Source organism: Giraffa tippelskirchi, chromosome 2, assembly GCF_054371585.1.
Source record: "Giraffa tippelskirchi isolate mGirTip1 chromosome 2, T2T-mGirTip1v1.2.pri, whole genome shotgun sequence".
Lineage (NCBI taxonomy): Eukaryota > Metazoa > Chordata > Mammalia > Artiodactyla > Giraffidae > Giraffa > Giraffa tippelskirchi.
Genome location: NC_137276.1, coordinates 26,234,892 through 26,251,381, shown reverse-complemented (window position 1 = coordinate 26,251,381; position 16,490 = coordinate 26,234,892). Strand labels below are relative to the sequence as shown.

The 16,490-nt window shown below is 35.9% G+C and overlaps 1 protein-coding gene across 2 annotated transcripts in view; it reads left to right on the top strand.

Annotated features, from left to right (window-relative positions):
- Positions 1-16,062, top strand: part of SLK (STE20 like kinase) — a 54,698-nt gene extending 38,636 nt beyond the window's left edge. The window contains exons 13-19 of one of the 2 annotated variants that reach the window (XM_081543554.1): positions 990-1,082; positions 8,513-8,642; positions 9,259-9,383; positions 9,918-10,106; positions 10,662-10,787; positions 11,609-11,722; positions 14,878-16,062. In XM_081543554.1, coding sequence (XP_081399680.1) covers positions 990-1,082; positions 8,513-8,642; positions 9,259-9,383; positions 9,918-10,106; positions 10,662-10,787; positions 11,609-11,722; positions 14,878-15,024 — 924 coding nt within the window. In that variant the 3' untranslated portion in view covers positions 15,025-16,062. The remainder of the gene's footprint in view (positions 1-989; positions 1,083-8,512; positions 8,643-9,258; positions 9,384-9,917; positions 10,107-10,661; positions 10,788-11,608; positions 11,723-14,877) is intronic. The other variant, XM_081543562.1, reaches the window with a different exon arrangement.
- The last annotated feature ends 428 nt before the right edge of the window (positions 16,063-16,490 follow it).

The window sequence follows — 16,490 nt, the reverse complement described above, 5'->3', positions numbered from 1 at the left end:
ATTTGGTTTCATGAGAGATTACTGATGGGAAATTTTAAATACACTTGTAAAATCAAAATCAGTCTCTTTCACAGACCATAAATAGCATGTGGTGATTTGGAATCTGGTTGCTTTTGGTGCTTCTACTTATAAACACGTGATCGTCTTTCATAGTTGGATTACAGATTTGTTCTTAGGTGGAATACACATCTCGGATTTTGAAGCGATTAAAAGAAGGAGCTCTAAAATACACTTTATTTTTATAATATACTTTAGTATAATAAATCATAGCATACTAAACTTGTTTTTTGAGGGCTTATATTACAGATTTTAAAGTTGACAGTTGATTTTGGCCTAATTTATCAGCAAAGGAGAATGTTATCCTAATTTAACCCCAAAGTTGTCAAATATATTCATTTTTATCACACCATGTATAAAATGGTGTTTTATAAAAAAAGAAAACAGTGTCCATTTATTTCTCCTTTGTGTTATTCTAAGGCTTACTGTTGTTTTTCTTTTGATCTCATTAAGTGGATTTCATTTAGAATTGTCTCATTGGTTTTATCAAGCCAATCATGAAATGTTACAGTTTTATAAATGAATGGCATTAGTTTTCCTTGTATCCAGTATATCAAACAGTGTCAATAGACAATGTCAATAGATATGTTTATAATTTTATGATCTTTCAAGGTCAGTTGGGTTTATCACCTTTAGTTCAGCATCAGTGCTGCAAGTAATTCTTTACTGATCACCTTTGAATCTAAAGAGAGAATGATATGTAGGGGTAATTAAGCAGCTAATTAACCTTTATGTGGTGTAATGTCCCTTTCTGCACTATGATTAAGCATGTTCTATCCTTTCATTCTTTTTCTTCAAACTAACACCTGTGCTAATGCATGTTGAAAGGAACTTGTTAACAGCTTTATCTGACTTGTAGCTTGTCTGCTCACATAAGTGCTTGCTGTGGAGAAAGTATTTTTCCCCACCTCCTGCATGCTTATACACTGTAGGTTATAAATGAAGTGGAGAGAGCACCCAAAGAGCTGAGAAAAGAGCTCATGAAACGCAGGAAAGAGGAGCTTGCACAAAGCCAGCATGCTCAGGTAACAGCAGCAGCTTAATGCTACTAAAAACAGAAAGCGGCATTATTCTCACAGCTCAATAAACCATGGTTAAAAGGGTAAATTCTGTACTTATTATATGATGTTGACATCTCCTCAGGCAAAGGGTCCCAGGGCATTTTTATGTAGTACTAAATTCACCCTAATTGTGACATTTAAGTTGCTAATATGAAATTAAGTGAAATGTTTGGAAAGCTGACTGCAGATGAAGTAAACGTGTATGTTGATGTATAATCCACTCTATTCTTATTTTAATCGTGGTGGAAGCTTACATTTTTAAGTGGTAATGTCAATGTTTGATAGAAGATTTTTAGGACAGAAAAATATAGAGGGTGAGTATATAAGCTTTGTGCATACAAAAAGAATGCATATTAAAAGGCCATTAATTTGGGAATCCCCTGTTGGCCTAGTGGTTAGGATTCTGAGCTTTCACTACTGTGGCCTGGGTTCAATCCCTGGTCAGGGAAATAAGACTCCACAAGCTGGTAAATGATAATGTTAAATGGTAGATCAAACATTTATTACTGTTAAACTCAACAATATAAGCTACTTAAAACTGTATTTTAAATATTAAGCATGTTCTTTTTGATTCAGAATCTAGCAGTTACAAAAACAGACAGTTGTTACCTAAGTAAACTTGATTTTAGGTTATGATAAGGCTGAACCTGTTAATGGGTGAATTCTTTACAAAATTAGATAAATTGGTATTTTCAACAGAGTTTTCTAGAATTACCTCACATTACTCTATGAGGTCTTTTATTCTTGGGGTCATCTTTCTTTTAATTAAGTTTGTACTCAGCCTGGAGGCAGAGAGAGAAATGAGCTCAGTTTGTAGTTACCAATGTTAATGAAAGGGAGAAGAGACATATATTATTTATTATTTGTTGCTTTAAATTACCTTTTTAATGTGGGTTTTTATGTAATTTAAAAAGTTGGTCCCCAGCCTTTTGAATTTTATAGATTCATGAAAAGGAATATAGAAACCGACAGAAACCTTTGGGGACCATGACCAGTGCATTGCCATTAAAATTTTTTTTTTTTCAGTCAAGGCAGAATATTTGAAACTGACATTTACTTGTCACCATCATTTCAAACAAGGAATTATTTTAACACCATGAAAAATAAGAAAAATATCTTGGAATTTTAAAATTTTAATAAAACCATTTAAATAAATTTAGTTTTGTTTTTTTTCTTCCTGTGAGTCAAAATTTTGTCCTGGCCTAGTATGGGAATTACTACAGGCACACCTCTTTTTATTGTTCTTTGCTTCTTTGTGCTTTTGCAGTATTGTGTTCCCCCCCACCGCCCCAAATTGAAGGTTAATGCAACCCTGCATCAGGCAAGTCTGTCAGCACCATTTTTCCAACAGAATTTGCTTGCTTCGTGTCTCTGTGTTACCTTTTGGTAATACTCACAGTATTTCAAACTTTTTTATTATCATTATATTTGTTATGGTGATCTCTGATCTAAAATCTTTAATGTTACTACTACAACTTACTGAAGGGTCAGATAATGGTCAGCATTTTCAGCAATAAACTACTTTTTAATTAAGGTATGTATGTTGTTTTTTTCAGACAATCCTATTGCATACTTTGTTTAATAGAATACAGTATAGCATAAACATAACTTATATCTTTGGGAAACCAGATAATTCATGTGTTTTGCTTTATTGCGTGGACTAGAGCTGAACCTACAGTATCTCCAAGGCATGCCTGTCGTTAAGGTGATAATAGCAGACACAGTGTTTACTGTGTATCACATACTGATTTCACCAGTATGAACTCATGTAACCTCACAACATACAAGGTAGTTACTTATATGACCCACATTCTACAGGTGAGGCACAGGAGGTTGAGTGACTCTCCAAGTTCACACATTTGGTTAACGGTGGAGCTGGAATTCTCATCTAGGCAGGTTTGCCTGCATGTTTCACACTGAACCACCATGCCATCCTGCTTCTCCTATTTAAGCTACCTGTTCTGTGCCTCGTCTGAACTCTTACTGGCTTGGCCCAGTAGTCGTTAGCCATGTCTTAATGATAGCTGAAGAGGAAGTCCTTGTTGGCCACACATCTATTTTTGGATAATCCGGATTTCACACCAGATAATAACAATTTGGTTTTGCCTTGTAAAGGGATATGGCAATATTGCCAAAAGGCAATATGTCGGACTCTATTATAATAGCATCAAAAGTTAAGAATTTAGTGTTGAATGAATCAGGTGATCCAGTGCTTTAATAGTGCTTTAATAAAACTTTGTAGGTGATTTTTCATATAGTTTGAGATGCTAGCCTGTATTTTCCAACTAAAGCTAAAATCAGTAGTAAATTTCTTTCTGGAAATTTAATGACAAGTTTAGAAATTAACTGATTTCAAAAGTATTTATATTTAGCTACTGCTTTTGATGAAGATGCTAACACTTGATAACTTTGCAGAGTCTAATATTTTAAACTTTTTAAAGACTATGAATAATAACCATAGACATGAAACTAGAATTTATTTGATAATCTAGTCCAGTGGTTTTCAGACTATACTCCTAGGAGCTGTTGAGTTTGGAAGAAGCATACTGAGAATTCTTCAGAAATGAGAACAGTAGAGCTCTGTACCCCTACTTCCAGAGCAGTACCACTTTTCATCAAAAACTGAGATTTTTTTTGGCGAGTTTTTTAAGAAGAGAGTTCAGCTGGTTTAAAAAACAACAGCAGCAAACTAGAGGTTGGAAACCACTGATCTAGTTCAGATCCTTCCGTCTACAGGCCCTTTTGTTAACTGACTTGTTCCAGGCCTCAGGAAACTCAGTGTTTGTATAATTATTCTTTCCATTTACAAAAAGTCATTCAGTTCTGCTCTCACCTGGGAGGCGCGTTGTATTCTGATCCACAGGGTGTTGCTCAGGTCATGATTCAGTCTTTTCAGTTGTCATCTTGTGCAGTCTTCAGCGCCCAAATGCAGGACGTAAGTCCCCCGTGCCTTACAGGAGGATGCCTTCTGTTTTACCTGCTTTTCTTTGGCTCACATGTGCCTTTTCACTGTTAGTTTCATTTGTTATAAATCTAGAAGATTGATAAATGACAATGTCAATAGTAATAACCCGACATGAACTTTATAGTACAGTATTCTTTGAAGAGTTTTCACATTTAATTCTCACTGCCAACTGCCTAATATGGGGGTGGAGTGTACCCATTTTACAGATGAAGAAATCGAAGCACAGAAGACTAAGTGATTTGCCTAAAGTTGCAAAAGAAATTAGTGGTAGAGCTGGGACTAGAACACTTGTACTATAGTGTTCTTTTTTCTGTCTACTCCACCACAGATTTTAATCTGAGATTTTCATATTTTTTCAAGAAATGTCTTCCCAATAGTTTTTTCTGTGTTTTTGCACATGTGAGAAATTGAATGAATGCTGTGATTAGATTTTTATCTTCGTGTGAAGTGATGTTTTGATTGCATATATGTTTATATAGATGTTTTAATTATGGATATGGTCAGAAAAGCCATGTTAAAACTGGTGATTTCAGTTCCATTTAGTTTTCACTATTCAGATTGTCCCATTATGAATAGTGGGTTGCTATTCTCCATGTTGTAGTTTTAAATTAAGTGTGGAGTTCCAGGCTGTATTCTTTCTCACAGTTTCTATAGGGAAATGAGTAGCTTATTTAACACTATAATTTTTGTTTGTGGTGTTTGATATACACAACTGGAGTAGATAGAATACAGCTTGATTTCAACCCCTTCTTCCCCCTCTCCTGAAATTACTTATTTATCTTTATTATTGACAGCCATTGGACTCTATCGTTTTCTAAAAGAGTAAGCAAAATGTTGTTTTATAATGAGAAGGAGGAATTAATGAATTACAAACACTTTTCTGATCATTACCATTTTACACTTTTCTTTTAAGTTAAAAATGATCAAATTCTGTATTCACATAGCCCCACATATCGTAATTCTTCCTTATAGTTTCCTAGAACCCAAAGATGTATTTTTAATGTTTACAGTTATCGGACTAATAAAATTCCGTATCAGAATTAAAACTTGTACATTTAAAGGGCACTCATTTTACAGTTTATGTGTCCATTTTGAAATTGTTACTCCTAGTGATCAAATTGATCTGTTGTTATTTTATTAAAGTGAATGTTGTTTGTGCAGTCTTTTTGGAATGTAAGATCACTTTTCTTTTAGATCCTAAGTAATTTCTAATTACAGGTTCCACTGTGAATGTATTATACTCGGTTTTTGAAGTTAGGAACTTTAATGAAAGCTCAGTGATATAAATTTTCATTTCTTTTATGATAAAATATATTAATTAGCATGTAAGGAACTCTTTGATCTTCCCTGCAGTTCAGATGGCAAAGAATCTGCCTGCAATGCAGGAGACCTGGGTTCGATCTCTGGGTCAGGAAGATCCACTGGAGAAGGGAATGGCAATCCACTCCAGTATTTTTGCCTGGAGAATCCCATGGACAGAGGAGCCTGGCAGGCTACAGTTCGTGGGGTCGCAAAGAGTCGGACACGACTGAGCGACTAACAGTGCTGCTACTGCTAAGGGCTCAATAAATAGGAGTTAACTATGTTGGTGTTGAGAAAGAGGACAGATAACTGTGATGGAAGTCAAATCTTAACCAGATTTAAAATCAATATAAAGAATACCTAATGAATAAGGGAACCTTTTAGGTACTTTTAAGCTTTAAAAAATCAGTTGCAAATATTTTGGCTGTGTAATCATCCACACTCTGCTTAATTATTCAAGCCCATCGCTCAGTAAGGCAGTTGGTGTCTTTGCAAACTCTGAAGATTAGGAAACACTTCCATAGTTTATGTGCCTTGATTCTTACCTGTTGATCTTCGTTTTATCTTCTGGAGGAGCATGGTGCTACTTCTGCCAGCTTTTAGATAACAGTCTTCACTCTTTTTTTCCCTCTCATATTCTGGCCACTTCAGGGCATGCTTCTGCAGTTCTTTGTCATTCACTTTGAATCTTCATTTCTGGATCCTTTTATTCCTTGCTTTGAGTTCTCTGTGGTTTACTTTGGAACTTTTGAAAGTATGTTACTGAGGGAAGGGGCCCACTATGCTGACAGATAAAACCAATTTGGAATTAATAGAGTGGAAGCTCCTTGAAGGGAATACTCTCTTTTATTGATTTTAGTAACCATGTAAGTAATACAGACCCCAGCATTTATTAAGTGCTTGAAAAAGGTTTTCTTTGAACTGGACTCTTACTTTAGACAAATACAATAATATAACCAAAAACTGCCTTGACAAGAAATCACGTTCACTTTTTTTAATGGCACTGGTTTATACAGTTGACCCTTCAACAGTTTGGGTTTTGGGGTGCTGACCCTTCTCGCAATCGAACTTTCACACATAACTTTACAGTTGGTCCTCCACATCACAGTTCCACATCTGCACAGTCAGCCAACCACAGGATGTTTAGGATATATTTAGTGAAAAAATCCACCTTTATTTGGACCCATGCAACTCAAACCTGTGTTGTTGAAGGGTTCACTGTATTTACCTTTTTATTTTCACATAAGACTTATTCATCCAATCTTTTACACTTGATTTGTTTTTCTAAATGTAATATTTATATTTATGATAGTTTGGACCAATTATTTTTGTCCACACATATTTTTTAAAAGTTATTTATGCAAACTAATGATAAAAATACTGAACAAAAGAAAATTTTTGATGTATCTGCAGGTTATATTGTTTATTAAACAAGTTTACATATAGAAATTTTACAGTGAAATTAGAGAATCAGTTTAATTTTTATTATAAATAATATTTACTGTAAGAAAAGAGAAACTTGAACAACTTAGTTATAACTGCTTATAGGATGGAGATTTTGCAATCTTATTAAATAAAACTAATTAGCCTTGTAATAGTCATTGAGTTCTTTTCTTTTTTGCTATGATCAAGTTATGTGACTGTAGTTGAGTAGGCATTTGTAATTTTTTTGTATAAATGTGCTCAGCATTAATTTTATCTACAAAACTGACAGTATACATTGTGTCTTTTTTTAATGACACATAAATACATTTCTTGTCCCCAATACAAAAGATCATAATTGATACAAAACTCTACTGGCAGTTGTACTTCTTAGAAACAGTTCAATAGTCTTTCTGCTGCTGTACATTTGTATTCATGCTAAAATACAAATCACAGTGCAGATGAGACAGCAGCATTTGTGACAACAAATTAACAGGATGTCATGGATGGTGAGACCTGATTCTCATTTCCAGAGAATCAGTAGTAAGAGAAGAATCTTGAGGAACACTGCTAGGCTCACTCTGCACTGAAGACCTGGTAGTGATCCAGATGCCGCCAGACTCTGTCCAAGGCCTGAAAAATGGTTCCAAAATGGATCCTGAGGTTTTATCATCTCTTAGATGTGCAAGCGAAGGGATTATAGGTGAAGTGCTGCTTCAACTCTAAATCTCTAAATGCACACTCAAATTGATAAGAATATCCCTTGAGCTAATCACAGGCTACCATAACTGCCAAATGAGGGATAGAGATCCAATTAGTTACTTGCAAATTTTGCATTTCTTCAATAGGGATATTGTTACTGTTCCATCCACAAATGTATAATCTGGCATAGCAACCATAAGTCCCTTTAACCTTTCCTTTCCTTATACAGTAATTGAGGAATTTTTAAAAAAGCATAAATTTGGCATTTGAGCAAATAGTATGTATTCAGTAAATATTTGTTCAATGAGTGACTCCCAGATATGTTGGTAGAATTCTCTGATTAGAAGGAATTTTGTTTGTAGAGTTATAAAAGGTCGCTCTCTTTCCTGTTTCTAGTTCCTGTTTCTCTAGCAATGCATTATTTCTCACTAAGTCCTTAAAGTATGGCTCTTTTTAGGCACAGGCTGGAGATACAGAAACTGTCTTTCTCTGTTAGCATAGACATGGTGTTTCTTCCTAATAGAAAAATAATAGACTGTTATTTCTGTTAATAGAAAAATACAGACTTTAAAATTCCCAACTCCTGTTTTACTTGTTTGTTCTTTATTGCCTCTTTTCCTAAAAGGCGTTCTTTTTCATTCTTATTGTAGCCACACTCTAGTGGATTGAATAGTCAGTTTTAGAAGGTATAAATTTATTTTTTCTCAAAGATGTCAGCATAATTGGGCATTTTAATCATGAGTAGTTTATACAGACTTCTTTTGTATGTATTATTCTTAGTAGTGAGTTCACAATATTAAATATTCTAGTACTTTCTTTCTGGTCTTGAGTTGGGTGATGAGTATATGTTATGTCTATACTGTGTAATTTTGGTGATTTTTAAATCTAGTTAACTTTAGAAACTTGGTTCAGAAATCTTTTTAATCACTGATACATACAGCCACATAGATAAATGGATGTTTTGCTCTGTAGATACTTACTGACGGTTAACTATGTCTGTTAGGAACAAGAGTTTGTGCAGAAGCAACAACAAGAATTAGATGGCTCTCTGAAAAAGATCATCCAGCAGCAGAAGGCAGAGTTAGCCAATATTGAAAGAGAGTGCCTGAATAACAAGCAGCAGCTCATGAGAGGTATATGAAATATGTGGCATATGTATATACATAATATGTCTTAAACATTGCAGAGATATACCTTGGAAATTACTTGAATGCTTTCTTTTGCTAGAGTGGTAGAGGGAAAGATAAGGTAAATAAGAGGAAAATACTCTATAAAATTCAGAACTACTGCAAGACGTAGAATTCCTTTATGGCAATAGAAGTGAACGTAAACATATAATCCCTGAAACATCTTTTTGTCCAGGTGATGCTAGAAATACACCTAAGTAATTTTATGTGCTCCTTATGCCCTGTAATGGTATACTTAATGGGCTACATGATAGAATGGAATTTTAAGCACTTATTTCCTTGAACAGATAGATACCTTGGGTATTTTTTCTTTCTTACTGAGATGATTAAATGGAATTTTAGTGTTGGGAGTGGGGCATTCTCTGTTTACAGGACATTAGAACAGAATGGAAAGTGGTAATGGACATTATCTTTACGTTGGTAATATTTCTTTTATAGCTCAGAATGTCTATGTGTATTAATTAGTGTATTAGAACATTTTTATGTAAATATTAAAACAAGGACCAGAGTACATTAGTGAAAAGAGCAAAGTGACATTTTGAAAATTACTTTCTCCTTCCAGCTCGAGAAGCTGCGATTTGGGAGCTTGAAGAACGACACTTACAAGAAAAACACCAGCTGCTCAAACAGCAACTTAAAGATCAGTATTTTATGCAAAGACACCAGCTACTTAAGCGCCATGAGAAGGTTAATGAAAGGAAATTTGTTCACTTTTGTGTTCATTTTAAAGTTTGCAGAGCTGTTTATTTTTGAAACTTATATTTTTTACAAAATAAGTTTTAAGTATCCTTTCTTTCTTTTGTCCTAAAATTGATGAAATCTGGAGTAATTAATTATATGTTGATCATTATTGCAAACTTCTTTTCTACAAATTCCAAGAAAGGTAACTAATAACCAGTGCTTAAAGTCCAGTTACACATTATAGTCTTCATCTTATCTCTCGAAGGTAGCTATTTTGGCTCCTTTTATGGTTCAGATATTTTAAAAATGTGGACTCCCTGTATTTAGTATAAGAGAGTCAACATAAGACTCTTATTACTATTAGCTTTATTTTTCTTATAAATTTCTTTTTTTTTTTTTTTGGCCTAATACTTTACTGATCAGTACGTAACAAGGGAGAGAATAATTTGGGGAACAACAGCAAAATAACATGTTTGAGCATACTTGTGGGGACTGGGTATTAAATTATCTCTATATCACTGGATTCTGAAACTTTCTTAGGAAACAGAACAAATGCAGCGTTACAATCAACGACTTATTGAGGAGTTGAAAAACAGACAGACTCAAGAAAGAGCAAGACTGCCTAAGATTCAGCGTAGCGAAGCCAAGACTCGAATGGCCATGTTTAAGAAGAGTTTGAGAATTAACTCAACAGCAACACCAGATCAGGACCGTGACAAAATTAAACAAGTAAATAAGCAGATTACTCTCTTCTTTTTTTAGGTGTAGAAGTTTTGGGTGGTCTTTAGAAGAACCACATAATTGTGTTGTAAACATTGGAGCCGCTTTGGGCTTGTTGATGTTCACCATGGCTCTGTACACATATGGCATGTCCTTGCTCACTCTCCTCCAGCGCTGGCCACAGAGAGCTGTTGTCTCCCATGCCCCACACAAGATCCAGGGCTAGACTGATCCTAAGACAGGCCCTGGGAATAAGGTGATTTGATCAGCTTTACAGTCAAACATACGGCCTCACTGTAATGCAGTCACAGTTCCCACACACAAATTAACTGAGGCCACTAAGCAGATAGGAGAAAAAAGGTTTGAATCAGAAATCTCTCCCTTCCTCCCTACCCCCACCAAAGCCATGATGCAGACTCCAGCTTTGAGTCCTAGCGTATTATTACTTGTAGCTTTTGTTTATTGTACTTTAAGCTTTGTTAAATTCCTTAATTACTCCTTTGGAAGATGCAGAAATTACATTGCCTATTAACCATATCTGTCTTTTGCTTTTCTTTTTTACAGTTTGCTTCTCAAGAAGAAAAGAGGCAGAAAAATGAGAGAATGGCTCAACATCAAAAACATGAAAATCAGATGCGGGATCTTCAGCTGCAGTGTGAAGCCAATGTCCGCGAGCTGCATCAACTGCAGGTCAGCTCCAGAAGCCAGAAAGCAGAGCTGGTAGTAGAGGCGCAGCACCAGTGGCTGATTTTGAGGAAGTGATAGGTGCTCACAGTAAGCCGCACGTGGCTTGAGAAGATGCCAGGACTTAAAGGTTTTCTTTTCCTCTGTAGACCCAAAGGAAGATCAGTTTAGTATCACAGGCATCTGTTGAGATTTTCTACAGCCATGATTAGTATAAACATGAAGCTAATTTATGATATAAGAAGTTGCAGCTTTCAAAAGTACTATTGAGAATTTGTAGTATATTTTACAAGGAAAATGAACAAAGTTTTAAAAATGATGTAGGCTGTTTTGTCGTGTTCTGAATTTTAAAATTCTTTTTATTTCAGGATAAACAGTTCATTTTCTTCAAGGTTTTTGAGAAATTTTCTCCTAATATATAATTTCTAAAATGTTTACAATTTCAGAGTAGTGTATATACATTGCTTAATTTTCTAGAGCAGAAAATAGTTTCTGATCCCATGTTCTGGTACCATTGGATAAAATGCTTGCAAGGTGCCCTCTGAAGTGTCAGTTTTGTGAGTAAACCTCAGAATGGAAAATCAGGATCAAACTAGTTCCTTCTAGTCAAGTTCTTTTTATATGGTAAGTAACAGATCTAGCCTCTAAACTTGCAAAAGTGAAACTATGACTCATTTCGTAATTCTTGGTCCTTGGTTGTTAGAAGAGAATTTCAACCTCAGTAATAGCTTTATGTTTGATGAATATTTTTTTTTTTGAAGATAATTATATTTGTGAAAAATTGCTAATGTGATCTGAAATTTTTTAAATTCAAACTTTCTTTTCAGAATGAAAAATGTCACCTCTTGGTTGAACATGAGACTCAGAAACTAAAGGAGTTAGATGAGGAACACAGCCAAGAATTAAAGGAATGGAGAGAGAAATTGAGACCTAGGAAAAAGGTAATTTTAAAAACTTTAAATAAAATACACTTGCATTCATCCATGCCTCCGTCCTCCTAGCTGTTGGGTCTTTACCTAGTATGTGTCAGGGACAGGAGACACAGAGATGAGGAGTCCAAGTCCCAAAGGTTCAGAATCTAGTTGACAAGCAGCTGCAGATCAGTGGGAGTGTTTCTCTGAAGGAGGTAGGTACATGGTACAGAGTAGAGTAGCACAGTGTACCAGCACCAGAGGAGGAATACTTCAGTCTGCCCGGGGAAGGCAGGAAGCGTGAGAGAGGAGATGCCTGGTGAGCCAAATGAGGCTTGATGGATGAGTAAGAGCGTGCTGGGAGGACAGACAGATTGGAGTGGGATGGGGCGATTTAAGTACAGAGAAGAGAAAGAGTGAAAATGATGTGTACAGGAATCATATGTGGCTCCCTGTCACGGTAGGGTGGGAGCGAGTATGTGCCTGTGTGTAGGGATTAGGGAGGGAGAGAAGGAAGGGATGACGGCTTAGTCTGGAAGGGTGAACTGGAGCCAGATTATAAGGCCCTTACATGCTGTGTTCATTGACAGTCCAGTAAAGTAAGAAAGGCTTCCTGCCCCACAGCCAGCCAGCCGTCTTCCTTATGTGCACTCGACTCCCTGCTAGCCTGGCCCAGCTGGTCAACCATTTGAACTCTGTCTTTTCTATTCCTTGTATGATTCTCTCTCTTGGCTTTCAGACTTAAACCTGTATTTTCTCTTGGGCTTCCTGCCTGCTATACATGTCAGCCATTCCTTTCTTCCATTCATCCAGTCAGTTAATCAAGGAAATAATATTTATCTCCTCCCATGTGCTAATAAAACTTTCTAGAACTGACCAAGTCAGCTGATAGTGTGGCTTTTTAACTTGAATTTTGTTTATTGTTACATTTTTGAATAGGTAGTACATTCATGTGTTTCTGGATTCAAAGGGTACGCACAAGGATGAAAGTGAGAAATCCCTTCTCCAGTTCTCCTTTCACCCTAGCTTTCACTTTAAATTCCTCCCCAGTTGAACTGGTTGACAGTGGTCACAGTCCGGTGGCAGTATCCACCTGTTATTCTTTAAAGTCTCTTCTCACCTGACTTTTGTGACATAGTCTCTTCTTTCTCTGTGCTTTTTTATCGCTTTTCTTTGTCATCCAGTCACCTGAAAGGTAGACATTTCCCATTTTGCATTCTTACCTCTGCTCTTTGCATGATGATCTTATAGATTGGCCTGGCTTCAGCCGTTGCATATTTAAGGACAATTCCAAAACTTGTATAGAATACAAATTCTAAAGTCATACAAGTCTGGGTTCAAGTCTCAATGCTGACACTGATTAATTTTTTGTCTTAACACTTCTGAGCCCCGTTTTCCTCATGTGTAAAATGAGGATGTTACTGCCTCCCTAATTGACATTGTTAAGACAGTAAACAGAAGTTACGTGTGTATAGTACTTGTCAGTTCTTGTACAGTACTTAAGATTTGGTCAGGATCCAGTGAATGTTTGTTATTGCTATAATTTTACTGTCTTTATTATTGGTTCATGCTCTCAGTGTCCATGTCCTATCTGAATGTTCCATTCCTCCTCATTTTATTCCTTCTGTTCCATTATCTTCTCAGAGGTTTCTTTTTTTGATGACTGTGTATAAAATAGCTTCAGTGCCCACCTTGAACACTCCTCTGTCCCCTCACCTTTCTTTGTTTTTCTTCATAACATTTATCACCACCAGACACATTTCTTTATTGTTTGTCTTCTCTCACCAGAATGTAAGCTTCTTGAGGGCAGGGGCATTATATCTTTGTTCACTCTTACATACCCAGCTTCTGGAACAGTTCCTGCACATTGTAAATGATCAGTACATGCCAGTTGAATGTTATTCAGTGTTGACTAAAGATTGTAAACTCAGTGGAAGTAAAACTAAACTCAGTAACCCTTTTCATTCATCTCCATCTCACCTTTCCTCTCTCTCCAGTCCTACCCACCATCGGGTGTTCTTCCGAATATTCCTGTTCTCTTAACTGACATTTAGGCTAGAAACCTGAATTACCTTTCATTTCCATTAGACCCCACATTCAGTCAGATAACAAATAATTTGGACTCTCATTTCATAATCTTTCTTTCCCTTTGCTGTCTTCCTTCTTAAAATTGTTAGTAATGTCCTAATGGCCCTTCTGGTCTCTTGTTCCCTTTCCTCTCTTCCTCCTTGCCTGCCGTCACCAATGTTTATCCTCAGGAGCATCTCGGATGCTGTCATAGTGGTACTGGTAAATCTTTAGTTCCATCAGAACAGAATATAAACACCTCGCTTGGACTTTGAAGCCTTCACGGTGCCACACTTTGGCCACATAAGCCCTTCTGACTTGTCTCCCACTCGCGGCTTTGTTCCCAGTTCCTGATCCAGTACCGGGTATAATCACCATTACTCACAGCAGCTCTCCAGTTTCCTGCCTCGGCATTGTTTCAGCTCACTCTCCCTGGGGTGTCTTCCCCATCCTGTCTGTCAAATTCTTATCTTTCCATTGAAACTAAGCACACGGTTTTCCTCTTCTGAGAAACTTTCCTGTGTCCTTCCATCTTTTCCTGTACTTTGTTTTCTACAGCAGGACTTCTCCTGAGTCACTTGTACACAAAGTAACTGATAACCTCAGATACTTAGCAAGTACTTAATATAGTTGTTCCATACTGTGTGTAAAGATGAATCTGGCTTAGGTCTTACCTTTAATTTGTGGTTCAGTGTGGAAGAGAAGACATGCATATCAGTAGTCAAAATAAAAAAATAGAAAATGCTGAAGTTCCATGTGGAAGAGACAGATAGTAGTTAATAATAGATGCCATCTGTTGAGTGCCTAATATGGGTTAAGTACATTATTAACACATTTAATCCTCACATAACAACCCAGTGAGGTAGATGGTGTTATCGCTGTTTCACAGCAGAAGAATGAAATGGTTCTGTAATATAGAGAAGTAATTGAAGTTTCGTGTGGCTGAGCCAAGACTTGAACCCAGAGCTGTGCAGCCTGTAGTCCTAGCTGTTGAACAGTGTCTTCTTCGTTAGGATAACATACAAAGACTTTGGGGCAAATAATTTTATCTTGACTGTTTCAGAGTAAATTCTGTTTGTAATACTAGTGCATAATTTCTTTTTCCCTTCCTTTTTAAGACACTGGAAGAAGAGTTTGCTAGGAAACTACAGGAACAGGAAGTGTTCTTTAAAATGACCGGGGAGTCTGAATGCCTTAACCCATCGACACAGAGCCGGATTTCCAAATTCTACCCTATTCCTAGCTTGCATTCCACTGGATCATAACAATGGGAAGCATGCTGTGGTTGGGTTTGGCTTTTTAAGTACATCATTCTGTTCTCTTCATCTTTAGCCATGGTCTATCAGAGAGCTCATGAAGACAATCACCTGCCTCACCTTCTAGGTGTTTTTTGTTTTTTTTACTTATTTAGTAATGATGAAGGGAAAGGAACTAAGACAGATGCTGGGCCATGTTGGCAAAGTAGCATCTTGCAGTAATTCCCTAAGGTGATTTTTGTATATACTCTTAAAACTTGTGTTATTTAGATACTGTTGCCTGAAAGTTATTTAAAGAAAACTGTTACGTCATTTAAATATTAGTAAATATCTTTTTACATGACTTAACTTCTCAGTGATGTCTAAAATCTATAATTGAAGCTCTACACTGTGGAGACTTGGAATAATTTTTTGGTGAATTAGCTCTCATGAAAAAATTTTGAGTTGCTCAAAATATGATATTGATTCAGTAAATAAATCTATTATCTTTAAATGTTAGCATCGGACTCTTTTAAAAGAGAAAAATTATTTCAGTAATTTGTTTAAAATAATTACTTGTTTAGACATAAACTAGTAATTAAGGGTGCTAGCTTTATTATATAAAATAGTGCCTAAAACACTAAATTTCAATTCAGTCTAAAATAGCATTTCCTCCTTTTGATTCAATAGGGACTAAACACCCTTAGCATTAAGCATTATTGTTTTTTAAATCTTGCTCGTATTACCATTTGATAGAAATTTTCATCCCAAAGTATAAGTTGGAAAGATGAAAAATAAAAGGTAGCTTTTACATGCTCAAATTGAAAATATAAAACTCGCCAAATTAAAAAAATATAGATTGAGCTATCTCAGCTTATTTCCTGAAGTAATACATGAGCTGGGTAAATGGCTTCTCCCATCTTAGCAAATTCTGTTTAAAATTCTGTCATAGGCCGGCAGGCTCTGAGTTATATTTATGAATATATTTTTCTGAAATTAAAAGAGGCATTTGTTCGGAGTAATTTTGAAGGAAGAATTTAAATAAAATATTTAGGCAAATACCAGAAATGACTTTTTATTGTTTTGAGATAAAGTCATTCATATTTTGGTTTTGTTTTGTTCCATGTTTAAATTATTTACATGATTTGAGTGGGAAAGTCCTGAAACCTTTATTTTGTGGTTGCTTGATATGTGTAATTATTAATGAAATGTTCACTCTAGTCCCTCTTGAGGGTTAGATTTTCAAGCACGTGTCAGGTCAAACAGTATTACAAACCATATTTTGAGGTTGTAAGACAGCACATTTGTAGATGAAGCTTACTGCCTGCCATTTGCAGCCTATTAATGAGTGCTAGGTACCAAATTGTAGAAATTTCAGTTTTTAGTTATGTTACAGTTGAGGCTGGTGAAAAATGCAAATGAAACTTTGTGGGAACACTGATTCATGTTAAGGAAATGTAAATACCTGTAGCACTTTCTTACAGTTAATTTGAAAA